The sequence below is a fragment of the Heteronotia binoei genome, chromosome 2 (assembly GCF_032191835.1).
Source record: "Heteronotia binoei isolate CCM8104 ecotype False Entrance Well chromosome 2, APGP_CSIRO_Hbin_v1, whole genome shotgun sequence".
NCBI lineage: Eukaryota > Metazoa > Chordata > Lepidosauria > Squamata > Gekkonidae > Heteronotia > Heteronotia binoei.
Window position 1 is genome coordinate 202641664 of NC_083224.1, and position 18560 is coordinate 202660223.

The 18560-nt window shown below is 48.3% G+C and overlaps 1 protein-coding gene across 1 annotated transcript; it reads right to left on the bottom strand.

Annotated features, from left to right (window-relative positions):
* Window positions 1–1051: 1051 nt before the first annotated feature.
* GPX4 (glutathione peroxidase 4) lies at window positions 1052–15251 on the bottom strand. The gene is made up of 7 exons (XM_060232865.1): window positions 15033–15251; window positions 7476–7570; window positions 5431–5575; window positions 5199–5350; window positions 4475–4499; window positions 2859–2918; window positions 1052–1323 (listed from the first exon to the last, which is right to left on the bottom strand). Exons 1-7 carry the CDS (start codon window positions 15105–15107, stop codon window positions 1291–1293), a joined length of 585 nt encoding a protein of 194 aa, XP_060088848.1. The 5' UTR covers window positions 15108–15251; the 3' UTR covers window positions 1052–1290.
* Window positions 15252–18560: the final 3309 nt, after the last annotated feature.

Below are 18560 nucleotides of genomic sequence, written 5' to 3' on the forward strand. Positions count from 1 at the left end.
GACCAAGCACTTAGAGCTCCCCCCCTCAACAAATAACTCTGGGGGCCAAAAACCAAATCCCCACTATGGCTAAGCCACACCTCTTCCTTAGTCTGTCTGTGAATCTTTAGCCAGGAAGTGATCCTGGTTTATCAGTATCTCTTCTGATTAAAGCTCTTTCAATAAAGTATCTTGAGCAAATATCCTTTGATAGAGTATCCTCCTCTAATCTTTGAGCCTTTCTGCACAAACAATTAAAAACGTGGCAGGAAAGTGTAATAAAAGGAGTGGGACTATTTTACAGTGAGGTAGAAAATAAATGTTCAAATTGTACATTAAAAAATCAATTCCTAAGAATTTGCATACAAGGGACATTCCAATAAAATATGCACCAACGTGCTAATCTTCCCTAAATCATCACACAAATCACTCTGAAAAAGGGGTCCTTGAGAACATCAAAGGAGCCCTGCTGAATCAGACCAGTGGTCCATCTAATTCAGCATTCTGTGTCACACAGTGGCCAGCCAGTTCCACTGGAGGGCCAGCAACAGGGCAGAGAGACTTATGTTCTTCATAAGAACATAACAAGAGCTCTGCTGGTTCAGACCAGTCAGGGTCCATCTAGTGCAGTATCCTGTCTCACACAGGGGCCAGCCAGTTCTTCTGGAGGGCCAACAACAGGACATAGAGCCAAGGCCTTCATAAGAACATCAGAAGAGCCCTGCTGGATCAGACCAGTGGTCCGTCTAGTCTAGCCAACATCAGGGCATAAAGGATGAGGCCCTTAACCGGTGTCTGCACATTTAGCTGAGTGTATATAAATGCTTTAAAACAAAGACTGAGAAATGGAAGGTGTAAAAAGGCAACGATCTAGGCTCAAGGACTCAAAAAATAATGAATAATCCTCATGGGCATAAAAATATGTCCTCAAATCACCTGAAAACATTTCCCAATAAAGGAGTTTACATCTGTAGGAGCAAGTCCCCAAATCATGTCAGGGCCCACACCAGCGTACCAGAGAGACTCCAACCCCCCCCAACCCCTTCAAGCAGGACAGGATCTTGAAAGCTGGTTGAGGAGAACAAAGTTTTATTGCTACAGGCTCAGTATGACAGCAGCTCCACCCAGCAGCTCCTCCCGCCTGCCCGAGGGGGCCTCCTCCTTTCCTGCACACATGTCGAGTTTTCAGGCCTGCCCCACCAAAAGGCTTGGTTTGAAGGCAGGCCGTCATCAGGCAGGAAAAGCAGGCTCCAAGGGGAAAGCAGCAGAGCAGCTCCGGGGGCACAGCAGTCCAGGGCAAGGGGAGCCAGCCTACAGGAAGGTGGGCAGATCCTTCTCAATCACCTGCGAAAGAGAGAAAGGTCGTGAGACACTCAAGACGGGAGGGTGCCCAGTTGACAACAGCAGCCAGTCCTGATCAGAGAGCAACGTGTTGTGTTGTTCTGTGAGTGCACCTTGCCCCACACAGGAGAGGGAGCAACAAGAGTTTCCCGATGCCTAGATTTCAAAAAAATCTATCAGTGTGTGGAAGCGGGAACTGTTGGCCAGAGAAAGGTTAAGCTGAAGGTTTCATCTGAGAGGGGGCAGGATGGGCCTGCTTGCAAGGCAGAGGGTTCCAGAGAGGCGGGCAGGGCAAGTCCCTGCTGCAACAAACAGGAGACTGGGACCCCCACAAGAGACCAAGCATGAAGTGGACTCTAGACCATCAAAAGCACGGGGCCACTCACCACTAAGGGGCATTTTACCTATGCGAAGAAAAAAGCTGATTTCCTTTCAGCTACGGAAGCTTTTCAAGTGGCTTGCTGAAAAGTCTGCAGAGGAAATCTCTGGCTTTGTCAAGCTGTGTAGCCCTACTGACACTTCCTCCCGTTTAAGCCCTTTGATTGCAATGGCGGCAGCCGGGGGCAGGGGAGGGGGAGCACTGCCACTGAGAGCCTCTAGCTGGTTCCCTGCCTTAGCAGAAAAAGCATGTGATCTCTTAACCCACAGGTGTCGAACACGCGGCCCCTGAACAACTGGCTCTTGTCTGCTTCCTCCTGCAGCTCAGCTTGCTTTGCAGGAGCTACAGAGCAAAACCTCAATTTTCTCCATTGGCTGAGGCTCCTCCCCCTCCTGGTACCCTGGGGGAGGGAGGGAAAGAGCCAGAGCATCCTTTGCCCAATTTCCTGGATCCCATGGAAGAAATCCAAAGAAAGTACCTTTAAGACCAACAGGTGTTAATGTTTTAATTAAAAAAAAATTAAATCATGTTTGTCTGTGTCCTTTAAAAAGTGTGTATCTGATACCTAATCTTAAATAGGTCCACACATGGCCCAGTCTGACATAACCTAGCCTGGCCCGGCAAGGTCTCATTTATGTCAGAATGAGTTTGACACCCCTGTCTTGACCTCTGTTATTGTGGCAGGGGAGATGGAGAAAAGAGAACATTGGAAGGAGAGGCCAAAAGGGGCATTTCTATCCCATACTTCCAACTAGCTCGCTGCAGCTCACAGCCTGAAAGAATGACCTCATAGCTGGCTCTCCGTCAACTTCCTGGTAGGGAATTACAGAAGAGCCTTGGGGCTAGTCCCAGGGCAGGTCAAGAAGGGGCAGCCTTTCAGAAGACACAGCTCCAGCACTTTGTGGTGCGAGAGTTTGGGAGCTGGAGCCTGCATCTGCTGAAGGGGCTTCTAATCCACAAGTGCATGAACCATTTGCTTAAAAGGCACAAGTGATGCATAGAATTGTAGCCCAATTCACCTGAAGATGCTCCTCTAATCATAAGAGGACACAGCAACAGGGCTACAACTTCGAGCTTGCTTTTAAAAGGTGCATTTCCAGTGCCTCCTCCCCACCAAAAAAAAAAAAAAGACCCAGAGAAGAAGCCACCTGCCACTTACGAATGGGTCGTCCATCGGACTGTACCTCTTGACCACCTGGCCTTCTTTGTTGATGAGGAACTGGAGAAATGAGACAAGAGCAGTGAGCCAAAAGAGCACTGTAGACTACAGCCCATGCAAGGAGGCAGCTGTAACATTTCACACTGGAATGAACAAGAGTCTGACTTTGCTCAGACTTGGCGGGGGGGGGGGGGGGGCGTTGTGCACGTGGCAGCAAAGCTTTGCTCAAGTATTTCCTACAACGTCTATCGAGGGCAGGCGTCTGCCAGGCCCGGGAAGTGCTTCTTGTGCATCCGCTGAGCAAGAGACAGACTTCACCCTCACTAGCAGAAGGCAGGGCTTGGTGCCCTTCGGGCCGAGGATCTACTGGAACCCAAGCTGCCTTATACTGAATCACAGCCTCAGTCCATCAAGGTCTGTATAGTCTACTTAGAGTAGCAGTGGCTCCCTAGGGTCTCAGGGAGAAGGTTCAAGCACATAATGTGCGCAGTTGAGTCTGAGCCAAAGATGATTATACTGGATTTATACTCCACCCCGCACTCTGAATCTTAGGTTGGCTCACAATCTCCTTTACCTTCCTCTCCCACAATCGCCTTTATTTTCCTGACACCCTGTGAGGTTGTGAGGTGGGGCTGAGAGAGTTCTCACAGAAGCTGCCCTTTCAAGGGCAGAGTCTCAGAGTGGCCTACAATCTCCATTACCTTCCTCTCCCACAACAGGCACTCTGCGAGGTGGGTGCAGTTGAGAGAGCTCTCCCAGAAGCTGCCCTTCAAGGACAGCTCTGCAAGAGCTATGGCTAACCCAAGGCCATTCCAGCAGCTGCAAGGGGAGGAGTGGGGATCAAACCTGGTTCTCAGATCATAGTCCGCGCACTTCACCACTACACCAAACTGGCTCTCAGGAGGGGGCAATGGCTCAGTGGAAAAGCATCTGCTCAGCATGTAAAAGGTCCCCAGGTTCAATCCCTGGCATCTCCAGTTAAAAGAGCCAGGCAGTAAGTGACATGAAAGACCCCAGAGAGCAGCTGCCAGTCTGAGTAGACAATGCTGACTGTGGACCCACATCTCAGTATAAGGCCCAGTATGAAGCAGCGTCACATGTATTAATAAGTGTTGCTCCTCTGACTTCCATTACTCCATGGCCGCTTAAGAATAGAGGAAGCCTTCAAGCTTCATTGGAGAGAGTGGCAGGATACACATGGCTAGCTACGCCCTCCTGTACAAGATGCTGGGTGACACACATACCTGCAGCAAGAATCAAAGGACAGTTTCCCACTTTGAGCTGGGTGGACCTTAGTATAACCGCACAGAACTCAAATGCTTCAAGAACCCGACTTTTGCAAAGTGGCCTTCTACATCAAGGACTCTATGAACCCCTGGGAAGCCAAGTTTGGGCAGATACTCTCTCACCCCCACAGGAAGCAGATTCAGCTGCCATTTCTGAACTGAGGCATCCAAATAACAACATCAGAAGAGCCTTGCGAGATCAGACCAATAGGCCATCTGGTCCAGCATCCTGCCTCACACAGGGGCCAACCAGTTCTTCAGGAGAGGCAACAACAGGGCAGAGGGGCCAAGATGTTCCCTGATGTTGCCTCCTGGCTCCAGAACACTCACCTTACTGAAGTTCCATTTAATGGCACTAAGGGGGAAAAAAACAAACAAGTTTTAAGTTTCAGAGCATCGTCTTCAGAGAGCCAACATGTACAACTGAGCTTCAAGGTCAAAAGCCTCCTCTTCTCACTTGCTAAGCAAGCTTTGGAGTCCTGGGGATGGTGGCCGCAATGGAGACCAGTGTAGTGCTCAAAACCCTTGGAAATCAGCCCTCCAGCAGACTGGGTCAGAAGGGGAAGCTCTAGGGCAGGTGTGGGAGGCTGGCAGCTTACTCACAATTGCCACAATTTCCAAGGCCTTTTTAAAAAGGGAAGTGCCCTCATGTTTTGGGAGCATGTTCACTACAAAGCTCTCCTTTTGCAACAGCCAACAGGGCCCCTGGCTGCTGAACTTCCACTTGCAAAAGAGCCTCCTGGGATTGCCTCTTTACAGCCCGTTCTCAGGCATCACCTGGGTGGGCGGGCGAGAGGACAAGCCCAGATGTCTCCTTCATGGCCCTGCAACCGGAGAGCCAGCATGGCATGAACTAGGGCTTGGGAGACCTGTGTCTGCATTGCTGCTTGTGCCACGGAAGCTCGCTGGGTGACTTTGGGCCAGTCATAGACTCTCAGCCTAGCCTAGGGCTGTTGCGAGGATCAAAAAATGGAGAGGAGAGAGCTGTAAGCTGCTTTGGGAGAAAGGTGGGTGCAAATGAACTAACCAAAACCCCTGCCCCTTCAAGACTCACTTCCCCAGGGTGCCTCTGCCCTTGGGCTGGCTCTTCATCCACTTCCAGAGAGGGTGGGCATCGTCACCGTTCACATCAATTTTGCTGAACATGTCAAACTTCACCCCGTAGCCTGCAGCAAAGGCTTTGATCTCCTCATTGGTGCCCGGCTCCTGCAAAAAGGCCATGTTGAGGAAAGGGCCTCGGGTGGAGCACACACACACACGCCCCAATCCGCCTGCGCCCCACCTACCTGTTTGCCGAACTGGTTGCAAGGAAAGGCCAGGATGCGTAAACCCTTCTCAGCATATCGACCATATAAGTCGACAAACTGAGTGTAGTTTACGTCCGTCTTGCCTCATTTGGAGGCGACGTTGGTGATGATGCAGACGTGGCCCCTGGGAGGGGAAAGAGAAAAGCAGGGAATGCAGAAGTCAGCCATGGGGAACACCAGAAATCTTTGCCTCCTTCCCACAGGGTCTACAACTCAAATTCTCTCTCGCCAAACCACTACTGCTTTGTTTGTAAGCCACAGTCGTATTTGACCAGTGCTCTCCAGACACAATATTTAGAAACCAAGTTACTGGCACGCGATCAAGAAACGCTGCACTCATATCATTCTGCCTGGCTGGCTGCCCCTGCCAAGCCTCGGAATAAGCTGCTCAAGCCAACATTTCCACCTGCCTTTTTGATTTTTAAAAAACTCTGAATCTTTGAAAAGCTAGAGAGCCACGCCAGTTGGAAAATGCAAAGGGTAGCATGCAAATTAGCAACCATTTAGCTAACTTAAGACCAACTACAATATGTAAAGATTTCCAAGCACAGATCCAGTAATATATTGCCAATTGCAGAACACGCCATCAAGCTGCAGTTGTTGCAATCAGCCCCTCAAGAGGTGTTCGGGGGTGGGTTGCCCTTGCCTGCCTCTGTGGAGTGATCCTGGAACTCCTTAGAGGTCTCTCATCCAAATACTAGCTAGGGCTGACCCTGCTTAGCTGCCAAGATGGGAGGAAGTCAGGCTAACCTGGGCTATCCAGGCCAGGGCAATACACTACCACTAGTCAAAGACAACGTCCTGGTCAACCTGATGCCAGGATAGCTGGCCCCAATCCCAGCTCCATTATCAGGAAAACGCTCCCACCTCCCACCCCAGGACCAAACTGCAAGGGCAATTCCCCCACTGCTGCATTAGACCCTTTACTTATCCAAAGCAAGACCCAGACATGCAAAGGGATTCCTCTTCCCAGCTCTGACCTCGTTTTGGGCAGGAGCCACAGGAGTGGAGCTCCGGAACCTCCAAATCAGGGGTGTCAAACTCATTTATGAGAGACGAATCTGACATAAATGAGACCTTCTTGGGCCGGGCCATGTTGGGTTGGGCCATGCGTGTACCTATTTAAGATTAGGTAGCAGAGATAAACTTTTTAAAACACACACAAAACCAAAGATTTTTAAAAAAACAAAAAACCCTTAAAACATGCTTAAAATATTAGCACTCGTTGGTCTTAAAGGTGCTTTCTTTGTACTTCTCCTGTAGGATCCAGGGGACCAGGCAAAGGAAGCTCTGGCTCTTTCCATCCTTCTCCAGGGGACCAGGAGACGAAGGCAGGAGGACCAGGAAGAAGACCGAAAGGTTTGGCTCAGTAGTTCTGCTGTGCAAAGCAAGCTCTCCCTCCCCCCTTCCTCTCCAAGGGAGGAGCCTCAGCCAATGGAGAAAACAGAGTCTTTGCTCTACAGCTCCTGTGCTATTGAGCATGCATGGCAAAACAAGCTGCAATGCAAAGGAAGCAAAAGAGAGGGAGAAGGAAGCAGATGACAGCCAGTTGCTTGAGGGCCTGATAGGAGCCTTCCAGGAGCCTGATTTGTCCCCTGGGCCATATGTTTGACACCCCTGCTCTAAATTTTACTGTGCTCCTTCTTCCTTACCCCCTCCCAATACTTGCTTCTGGGTTCCATTGTTCAAACCCCCTGTGAGAATTTTGCTGAACTCTACAATTTGACAAACTTTCTAATATTTTTCCCCACCAAAAATGGGGAAAGAACCAAAACAGATGAAGCAGACAGATGGAAATCTTCATCATGCCACTGTGGCCACATAGAAGAAAATGCTTTAAAAAGTATGATGGGAGAAAGCTTATTCTGACAATTATAATTCAAGAAGCATTTAAGGTAGATGCTGAGCTGGTACAATTGAGTACACCTTCTGGTGATGTCGGGGGAGGGGTGTGTGGCATATGCAAATGAGTTGTGCAGCAAATGAGCTCTGGCACCTCTTTCTACCAAATGGCTCCAGCTTACCTGTATTTCTCCAGTGGGATGTCATTGCCATCAATATCTATGGCGCGGAAGTCATAGATGGATTTGGCAGATTTCCAGTCGACTTCTTGGGCACACTGGGAGAGGAGAGCACACAAAGGTCAGTCTACAACGAGGGACCCAACCACACCCATGATGATCACCACAACAGTTCAGCACTGAGATTTTGGATCAGGGAGTCAGCATCTCTCTGCCTAGCTGTGCGGGGGTATAGATGAGTCAAGATCCACACTAGCCCCAGCTCCTCAGAGAAAAAAAGGGTAAAGCACCAAAGGCCAGGGCTGCCCAGGCAAGCCCCATCTCATCAGATCTGACCCTGGCAAGTCAGTAACTGGAAGGGAGACCCCCAAGGAATAGCAGGGCTGGGATGCAGAGGCAGAAAATATATTGAACCTCCTCTCTGAAATGTCCAAGCCTCAGTAGGGCTTTCCAGAAGTCACCATGACTGAACTCATCTTGTGCCCCTCTCCACCTAACCTGGTTCAACAGAGAAGTAAAAGGATGCTGGTTTAGGGAGGGGAGGGAGCGTCCAGCAGGATCCCATTCTATTCCTCTCCAAGCCTGGAGTGTTTAGTTATTCTATTCTTTTTTCCATTTAAACTCTTCCTTTCGTTCCAGCAAGGACCCAAAGGAACACATTCGATAGCCAGTTTGGTGTAGTGGTTAAGTGGGCAGATTCTTATCTGGGAGAACCAGGTTTGATTCCCCACTCCTCCACTCGCAGCTGCTGGAACGGCCTTGGGTTAGCCATAGCTCTCACAGAGCTGTCCTTGAACGGGCAGCTTCTGGGAGAGCTTTCTCAGCCCCACCTGCCTCACAGGGTGTCTGTTGTGGGGAGAGGAAGGGAAGCAGATTGTAGGCCACTCTGAGACTCTGTCCTTGAAAGGGCAGCTGCTGTAAGAGCTCTCTCAGTCCCACCTGTCTCACAGGGTGTCTGTTGTGGGGAAGGAAGATAAAGGAGATTTTGAGCCACTCTGAGATTCAGAGTGAAGGGTGGGGTACAAATCCAGCATCATCATCTTCCTCACAACAACCCTGCATGGAAGCCACATTAGCCTGTCTGCAGCAGCAGCAAAGAGAAAGAGCCCAGAGATCCTCAAGACTAACAACATGTGCGACAGTGGATGAGCTTTCCTGAATGACTGTTCACTTCTTCAGAGAGAAGATGGGTGGCCCTGTTAGTCTGTCTGCAGCAACAGAACCGAGCTAGAATCCAGCAGCACCTTAAAGACTAACAACATTTGAAGCAGGGTATCCACTTTAAAGCAGTCCCATGCGCAGAGTGATAAAGCTGCAGTACTGCGATCTGAACTCCCTGCTCATGACCTGAGTTCGATCCCGGCAGAAGCTGGTTCAGCTAGCTGGCTCAAGGTTGACTCAGCCTTCCATCCTTCTGAGGTTGGTCAAATGAGCACCCAGCTTGCTGGAGGGAAAGGGTAGAGGACTGAGGAAGGCAATGGCAAACCACCCTGTAAAAAGTCTGCCGTGAAAACGTCATGATGCATTGTCACCCCAGAGTTGGAAATGACTGGCTCTTGCACAGGGGACTACCTTTACCTTTATCCACTTTAATGAGTCACAGGTATCTGAGGAACTCAGCAGTGACTCATTAAAGTATTTAAGGCGCTACTGGACTCTTGCTCTTTTCTCCTGTAAGGTAGGTTAGGCTCAGACTGTATGACTGGCCCAAGGTCACACAGCAAGTTGCCTTGGCAGAATAGGGAACTCGAACCTGCTTCTCCCAGATCCTAGCCTAACACTACTACCACCCTGGCTCCTTCAGCATTAGCATTTTGGTCCGCAGGTCCTCGGTTGCAGGAACAAGCTAAGCACACACAAAGGGGTCTCTTGCGCACCCATAAGGAAGGAATGTGCTACTGTGTCCTCTGTTTAAGAGGATGCAGGCTAAACCAGGGGAGACTACAGGCAGCATGTGGCTACAGAACCAGGAGCAAGAGACCCTCCCCAAGATTCTGCTGGCTAGAAGAGGCATCTGTGCAGATGGCAGCCAGAAGTTGGCAACAGCCGGTCAGAGGGCTTCCAAGGGTAGACGGAAGGTGAGCAGTCTCTTGCGACCCCCAAGCATCTCAGGAATCAATGCCAGACTCCCCTCTCAGCTAGCAGGAGGACCCCCTCCAGCTCACTCTCAACAGAGCAGCTTGGGAAGCTGGCTTGCATGACATAGACACCAATAAAACACACCTTGCATGCAAAGGAAACATCTCCTCTTGGTTTTTCCATTTTATATGGCTTGGAGCCCGACAGGGAAGCGGCTAATAAAAGTAATCCGAATTACTGCTTTCTGGTCTGTCATTAGGGCTGCGTCATCCTGGTACCGTAAGCTCCTTACCTTACCCCGCCTAGTACTCTAGACTCCTGCAGTTGGCTTACAATGTCCTTGGAAGGCAGAAGACTTTGCACTGCTTTGTGCCCAAAAGCTTTGGATTCACAACTTCTTCCCTCCCCACCCCCCACCCCGCCCCATGAGCACTCAGAAAATGCTTCCTGCAGATTGAGTTAAACAAGGCTCTGAATTACACAATCTGTTGCACAAAAGAAAAGATCAGGGAGGATTTCGCCCAGGAGGGAGAGTGTTTTGCTTCGGCTTTACTCTCACCTCTCCTCTAGTTTCTCCTTTATAGCCAGGCTCATCAGTTCAAGAGCCAAGGCGGCAAATTGCTTTCTTGCCTCCCTCCCTCAAATGCACGTGCGAACACTGCAGCAAAGAAGATAGTCAGGCTACCTCCAGCTTTCCCCACTTTGCGAACACAACTTCTGTTTGGATTTATCCCAAACGGAAGAGGCTCAGCAGCATGAGAGGGGTCAGATAAACCCCTGATTAAAGGAAAGATGTTTTATAGCTAGAAGAGCGCAGAGGAAGCTATTGGAAAGGAGAGACACAGGCTTAAAACCTGTCCCTGCTCTGCCTTCCGGGCATTCTTGGGCCAGCTGCTCCCTCTCAGCCTCACCTACCTCACAGGGCTGTTGCAAGTACAACACAGAGGAGAAGAGAACTATGGAAGCTGCCTGAGCTTCTTTAAGGAAGGGCAAGTAACACTGCAATAGACAGAGCATCCATCCTGCCCTGTGAAGGGTGCCTTGACAACCCTGGGATTCACTCTGCAGGCTGCATAGAGCAGTATCAGCCAACCGAGTCCCACTTAATTCCATCTCTAGCACGATGCCTGGATCTCAGGGAGGCTTGTAGCTTTTCCATTTCTCTGGCAACAGCTGTTTTAGGCTGGGATCCAACCATCAGCTGCAATTCCCACCTTGTTCGCCCACTTTCCTGAAACATGTGGCATTGTGTTCCAAAGAGCCAGGGGCAGACATGGCAAAGAGCCACACATGACCCCTGAGTAAATGTATCACTGCTTTATCACCTGCATTAGCTGGCTTGGTCATTTTGCACTCAGAGGCTCAGAACAGCTTTTGAACTCGACCTTCCTTTAGCCATGGCACAGCTTTTTTATTTAGTTTGGTGCATTTTTTTTACCAATCTTCCTCTAAGAAGCGAAAGGTGGTACACACAGTTTTTCTCCCCTCCTCTGTACTACTCGGAGTTTGTGGAGCAGCACAGCCAAGAGGAGACATCCAAGCAAGTCTGGTGTATGATGATCCTCACCACACTAGAAAATCCCTTCCCAGCCACCATATGGAGAATGGAATTCTGATCTACCTGAGAGGGTTGTTGTAATGGTTGCGAGACAAATTACTTCCAGTCACTATACCAGGGGTGTCAAACTCATTTGTTACAAGGGCTGGATCTGGCATAAATGAGACCTTGTTGGGTCAGGCCATGTGTACCTATTTAAGATTAGGTAGCAGAGATAAATTTTATAAAGAACACAAACACAAATATATGTATTTTAAAAAATTTAAAACATGCTTAAAACGTTAGCACTCACTGGCCTTAAAAATGCTTTCTTTGTATTTCTCCCATAGGATCCAGGGAACTAGGCAAAGGAAGCTCTGGCTCTTTCCTTCCTTCCCCAGGGGACTGGGGAGGGAGCCTCAGCCAACAGAAGGAATAGAGGCTTGGCTCAATAGCTCCACTGTGCAACTGGCAAAGCAAGCTATTCCTCCACAAGGGAAGAGCCTCAGCCAATGGAGAAAATAGAGGTTTTGCTCTGTAGCTCTTGTGCAATTGAGCAAGCCTTGCAAAGCAAGCTGTTATGCAGAAGGAAGCAAGATATAAGGAAAAGGAAGCAGATGACAGCCGGTTGCTTGGGAGCCTGATAGGAGCCCTCTGGGGGCTTGAGTCGGCCCCCGAACAGCAAGTTTGACACCCCTGCACTATACAATGTTATTCTTCTGAAAGTGCCATCATGTTCTTGATCTTTCCCCCAAGCGAAACAATGCTGATGAGATACCCTGGGATACACAGAGTGGGCCAAACAAAGCAGTAGTTCGCTCCTCGTATTATCTTGTCACCAAGGGAGCAACTACAGCAGGGTTCAGGTGCAAAAAGGGTTTCTTTGGCCTAATCACTGCAGCATCTCAGTGCAGTGCAGTTTCTGTCCACACTTAATATTCTCTGCAGCATAAAGAACGGAGTGGAAGGGGGGCAGCGCCCAGGAACACACAAGTCAGCACCTGATGTTCTCACAGGAACCAAAGCATTTCAGAACGGCCTGTTTTTGTAAAAGGTGATCTTCTAGTACAGTAATAAGATGACGATCTTATTACTGTACTAGACAGTCGCCTTTTACAAAAACATGCCGTTCTGAAACATTTCTTACACAACCAGGGAAATGTTGACTGCCACTCAGGGCTGCCAGCTTTGAAATTCCTGGAGATTCAGGAGCAGAGCCTTGGGGAGAATGGGATTTGGAGTAAAGGATTTCAGCTGGGTATAATGTGGGATTACCAGCTTCTAGGTGGGGCCTGGAGATTTCCTATTACAATTGATCTCCAGATGACTGACTCAATTCTTAGAGACAATAGGTACTTTGGAAGGTGGGCTCTGTGGCATTATACCCTGCTGCGGTTCCTTCCCTCCCCAACCCCACCCCCAAATCTCCTGGAAAAGATTCGTCATTTGGAGACCAGCTGCAACTCAAGATTCTACCTGGAAGATGGCAAGGAGAGAAACAAGCTCTTAGAGGACCCTCTAGACATGGATGCCAGCCTCCAGGTGATCCCCCAGAATTACAGCTCATCTCCAATCTACAGAGAAGATATGGATACTCTGGAAGGTGGCCTCTATAGCAGGGGTGGCCAATGGTAGCTCTCCAGATTTTTTTTGCCTACAACTTCCATCAGCCCCAGCCAGCATGGCCAATGGCTGGGCTGATGGGAGTTGTAGGCAAAAAACATCTGGAGAGCTACCGTTGGCCACCCCTGCTCTATAGTATTGTACCCCACTGAGGTCCCTGTCCTCCTCAAGCTCAGTCCCCAAATCTCCAGAAGCCCCCCAACCCGGATATAGCAATTCTACACCCCCATCCCCTGCCAGCCCTGGGTTGGGAAATACCTGGAGATTTTGTGGGTGGAGCCTAAAAAGAGCATAGTTTGGTGAGGGGAGAGACTTCAACATGATAAAATGCCATAAAATCCACCTTCCAAAGCAGCCATCTTTTCCAGATGAACTAATCTGTCACCTGGGGATTACATGTAATAGCAGAAGATCTCCAGCCACCCCGTGCAAACCAAAGAGAATCGTGGCAGAGAGTGACTAGAGAAAACCAAAAGGTTCTGTAATAATCAGCCTCACAAAGAAAAAAACACTTGTAAACAATAAATAGAAACAAGCAGGGCAATACGTATTAATATTTATCAACACTCTCACACAAAATATTACAAATATCATACCCTGAAGTACAATATTTGGAAACTGATTTAATTGTGTGCAAAAATGTTAAAATCTTGCCATGCTCTGATATATTTTTGAAAGCTGGTACTAGCTTCTTGGGACATGAGGGAATTAAAAGTACTACCTCGTTGCTGTGTATCAAGACTGCTGTGTACAAGAAGTATTGGACAGACTGGAGTCTACTATCACATGGATTCCTCAGGAATATTGGACCGAGGTTTCCTTTGAAGCCGTGTGGAAATATCTCAGGACTTTGCCTTTAAATATTGATTTATGTCCTTGTTACTCTTAAATAGAGATGTTTTGTACTTCAGGGTATGATATTTGTAATATTTTGTATGAGTGTGTCGGTAAGTATTAATACATATTTCTATTTATTGTTTACAAGTTTTTTTTCTTTGTGAGGCTGGTTATCATGGAACCTTCTGGTTTTCTCTAGTCACCCCCTGGAGGATGGCAATCCTATCTATTAGTGACCAGGGATGACCTGGCCAACAACTCTACCTCTGGAGAAAAGAAGAAGAGCCGACTACCCCAAAAACAGCAAAAAAAAAGGAGAAACCACATCCTGAAGAGCCAAAGGGAGTCACAGAAAAGTGGCCCAGAAGGCATTATGGGAAAACAGGAAAATTAAGAAATTAAGAATTGACCACACAGGAAAGTGCATGCTCCAGAGAGTCATGGAAACCACGGCCTTAGAGGCAGGATGGGTAAAATAGCTAGCAATGGAAAATGATACATTGACCCTCAAAAAGCTTGGTTGCCAGCTCCAGGGCTTGGAAATTATCAGAGAGGGGAAAAACCTGGAGATTTGAAGGGGGCACATTTTGGAACCTGAGGAGAGTGGAATTTGTGGAGGGGAGGGACCTGATTGATACATAATTGAATAGAATTACAACAGAATATAATAAAATAATTGAATTTTAACTGTGAATTGGCCAGTCTGATTTTATATTTTGTTTTATTTCTGACGTGACCCGCCCTGAGCCCATTTGGGAAGGGTGGGATATAACTCTGAAGAAATAATTATTAGTGCTGCCACTCCCCAGGTGGGAGGCTTCGGGGCAGTGGGGAAGGGAAATGTCTGCTGGGCACTCCGTTATTCCCTATGGAGACCTATTCCCATAGGATATAATGCAGAATTGATCCACGGGTATGCGGGGCTCTAGGGGAGTTGTCTTTTGAGGTAGAGGCACCAAATTTTCACCATAGCATCTGACGACTCTCCTCAAAATAATCCCCAAGTTTCAAAAATATTGGACTGGGGGGTCCAGTTCTATGAACCCCCCCAAAAAGGTGCCCCCTATACTCCATTATTTCCCGTGGAGAAAAGGTATTTAAAAGGTGTGCGGTCCCTTTAAATGCGATGGCCAGAACTCCCTTTGGAGTTCAATCGTGCTTGCCACACCCTTGCTCCTGGCTCCACCCCCAAAGTCTCCTGGCTCCACACCCCCCCCCCCCCCCACAGTCCCCAGATCTTTCTTAAGTCGGGTTGGGCAACCCTAATAATGATGACACCACCGAGGCCATTTTCTCCGTGTGACTTGACCTCTGCAGCCAGGAGATCAGTAGCCACCCCAGATCTCCAGCCACCCCCTGGAGGCTGGCAACCCCAACTGGGGGGGACGTTACGGCAGAAGGCTCAAACACGCCGCCATAGAGAACGGGGTGCTAGAGCGGCGCACCTGAGAGGCCTAGTCCGCCTCCCGCAGGCTTCGACTCACCATGGTCCGCGTCAGTCCCCGCGCCGTCAGCACCCCACACAGCAGCGTCCTCCGCACTAAACGGCCAAAGCTCATTGCGTCGCTCAGCCCCCTCAGACTCCTCCTTTATCCTCCTTTCGCCGCCTCTTTCGCGCCGCTCAGCGACCAATCAGCTGCCTTCCCGCCCCCTTTTTCCGCCAATCAAAGCCACGCCCTCGCTCTCGTCTGGACGATCGCCGCGTCCGATAGGTGGAGCTGAGCTCGGTAATCAGACATAGAGTGCCCCGCCCCCTTTCCGCGCGCGGAGGGGCTTCAAGGATCTGACTGGCAAGTGTGTAAACCAATCAGAAGGAGCTGCATCTCTGGCGCGTAACCTTGTCAGCAGGTGTCTGCGGCATCTTTAGATGGTCCAGAAGGGTGACATCTCAGTGGGGTGGGGGTTGAATTAGGGAATGCAAAATCTAAACCCCCCAAATTATGTAATACCTTTTTATTAGCTCCAATGACCCTATCTTGATGCTTCTGTATTAGTTCCAATTAAACTATCACAACCATGGTTAAAATCCAATGGCACATTTAAGATTAAAAAAAAAATGACCACAAACATGGTTTGCTTTTGAGATCTCTAGAATGCTTCAATGGGGCCTTTATCCCCCTTTCTGCCCATCAACCTGTGTGACTTCCGCTCGCCATATGCAATTCACCCCCATGCTCACAGCCCTCCCCCTGATGGCACAGCACAGTGTGTCTTCACTTAAAGAAGGAACTGGGTATAACAGACTTAAGAACATAGTACAGCACCCTGTGTTACATATTGGCCAACCAAGAGGGCCAACAACAGGGCGCCTCTAAATGTGGAGGTTCTCCCCCCACAAGAAATGATCTGACCCCACACAGGCTGTTGCATCAATCTTCCTCCCAGGTCTTCTTTTACTAACCACTGCTCTTGAAACCCCTGACTCTGTATTCTTGGTGCTTGGAAGGGGCAACAGTGGAAGGGCTTCTAGTGTCCTAGCCCCACTGGTGGACCTCCCGATGGCACCTGTTTTTTTTGGCCACTGTGTGACACAGAGTGTTGGACTGGAGGGGCCACTGGCCTGATCCAACATGGCTTCTCTTATGTTCTTATGTGACACAGAATGTTGGACTAGATGGGCCATTGGCCTGATCCAACATGGCTTCTCTTATGTTTTTTATGACTGAGCTTTCCTAACATATGACAAAATAAGACATAACAGGGCATGCAGATATTCATTGGGTGGCAATTAATTAGGAATTCAGATTAGGATCCCTGGCCCCATGTGGGGATCCAGGGGTCTACACTGACTCCACCCTAGTTCCTGGGAACCCCCAAGGCTGGGGAAAGTCTCTGATTCAGAGAGGAGGGGGTTAACAGCTCTGCCCCTCCCAACTGAAAACAAGGCCAACAGCTGTCCCTGATCTCCCACACCTGTTCCTGGTTGCCTGATGGCTTGGCTTGGCAGGCTCAGCTGCAGCTGTTGCTGGCAGCTCTTTAAAGGGTCCACAAGGTGCAGTATAGAAACCAGGTATTACTTGGCCAGGTACAGGGGTTGCCAAGTCTAATTCAATAAATATCTGGGGACTTTGGGGGTGGAGCCAGGACCAAGGTTGTAACAAGCATAACTGAACTCCAAAGGGAGTTCTGGCCATCACACTTTTTAAATGCCTTCCCTCCATTGGAAATAATGAAAGATAGGGGCACCTTCTTTTGAGGCTCATAGAATTGGACCCCCTTTTTGAAACTTGGAGGGTGTTTTGAGGAGAGGCACTAGATGGTATGCTGCAAATTTGGTGCCTCTACCTCAAAAAACAGGCCTCCCAAAGCCCCAGATACCAGTGGATCAATTCTCCATGATACCCTATAGGAATTGGTCTCCATAGCGAATAATGGAATGCCCAGCAGACATTTCCCTCCCTCCACCCACTTTCTGATGAAAGCAGGGAGAGGGCCTCCAACCCAGGGGATCTCCTGTCCCCACCTGGGAATTCGCAAACCAAAGGGAAGAACACAGTAAGGTTGAGAACCTGGAGAAACCTGTGTTCTATAGGGACAGTTAATTAGCAGCTAATAATACTAAATTTTCATGAACACTTCAGAAATTACCACAGCTTGTTGCAGTAAAAAAATTTACTCACTAGTCAATTTTCCAATTACCATCCAATTTAAAGCAACCAGCATATATCTATACAATTTCATGTAGACGCTCACACAAAACAGGCAAGAATACAATGAAATAGTAGTGAAAAATGGGTCACTAAGAGAGTCCACTAAGGATGGAAAAATTCCAATGAGTGAAGTATCCTTGTAGGTGCAAAACCCCCTCTGAAGTAATAACATTGTTGTTGTACAAACGATGCTGCTATGCAATAAGTAAAGACTTAATGAGCAAAAAAACAAAGTATTGATGATCGGGTGATAACATGTTTCCTAGGTAAAAACCCCGTGTTTTGGCATCAACCTTCGTCTGACCAATTTACTTTATAATATCTGGAACAGAATATGTATAACATCATGGTAAACAAATTAAAGAGTTCCTTTCAGAAGCTATTCAGTGAGTCATGAGAGCTATGCCCTCTTGTTGTGGGGGTGGCCATAGGGGCCCAACAGTCAGGGCTGGGACCACGGCCATGGGAATCTGCTGTGGGCCTGGTAAGTCCAGGAGAAGGTACAGCCTTGCTTGAGACTTTGGCTCATTTTCATAGGCAGTTATAGATTAATAAATATGGGGACTTGACTGCTGTATTAACAAAAAAAGGCAGTAAAGAGTCCAGTGGCACCTTTAAAACAAAACTAATTTTATTGTAGCATAAGCTTTTGAGAAACACAGCTCTTTGTCAGAGAGCTGTTTCTTGAAGCTTATGCTACAATAAAATATGTTAATCTCAAAGATGCTACTGGACTCTTTACAATTGTGCAGCAACAGACTAACACAGCTAACTCCTCTGTGTGTTTTTTAAAGCATAATTTTATACAGAAGCCAAGACATGCAGTACCTTTTAGGAAAACCATTCAAAGTAACATACTACATGAGGTCTGCAAACTCTTTGGAAATTCCTTATTGGTAGACTTGCCAACTTTGGGTTGGGAAGTTTCTGGAGATTTGGGGTTGGAGCCAGGGGAGGATCATGTTAGGGGAAGGGAAAGTGAAGAGGGACCCCCAAATAATTATGAATACCCCTATAATAATTGAAAATATGGTTTTGCCTTTAACAGCAAAGAGAATGTCTGATGCAATATTTGAAGAGCTGTAATTGTTAGACAAGCAGGCAGTCCAAAAGGGTGTAAGACACAGATGGGTACTGATAGAGGCCCTCTGAGGAAGCTCCCTAGAGATAAGCAGACATGCTGGAATAAGCAGACTACCAAGGAGAAGGGGAGGAGAGAAGTGAATCAGATAACATGTAAAGGGGCCAGGCTGAAGGTTCGCTTTTGCTTAAAGCTGATGTTTTGACAAGGGTCCGTGGTTAATTATTTTTGGGAGCCTAGATGCTCAAATTAACTTGCTTTGATGTCAAAGTAAAATACCT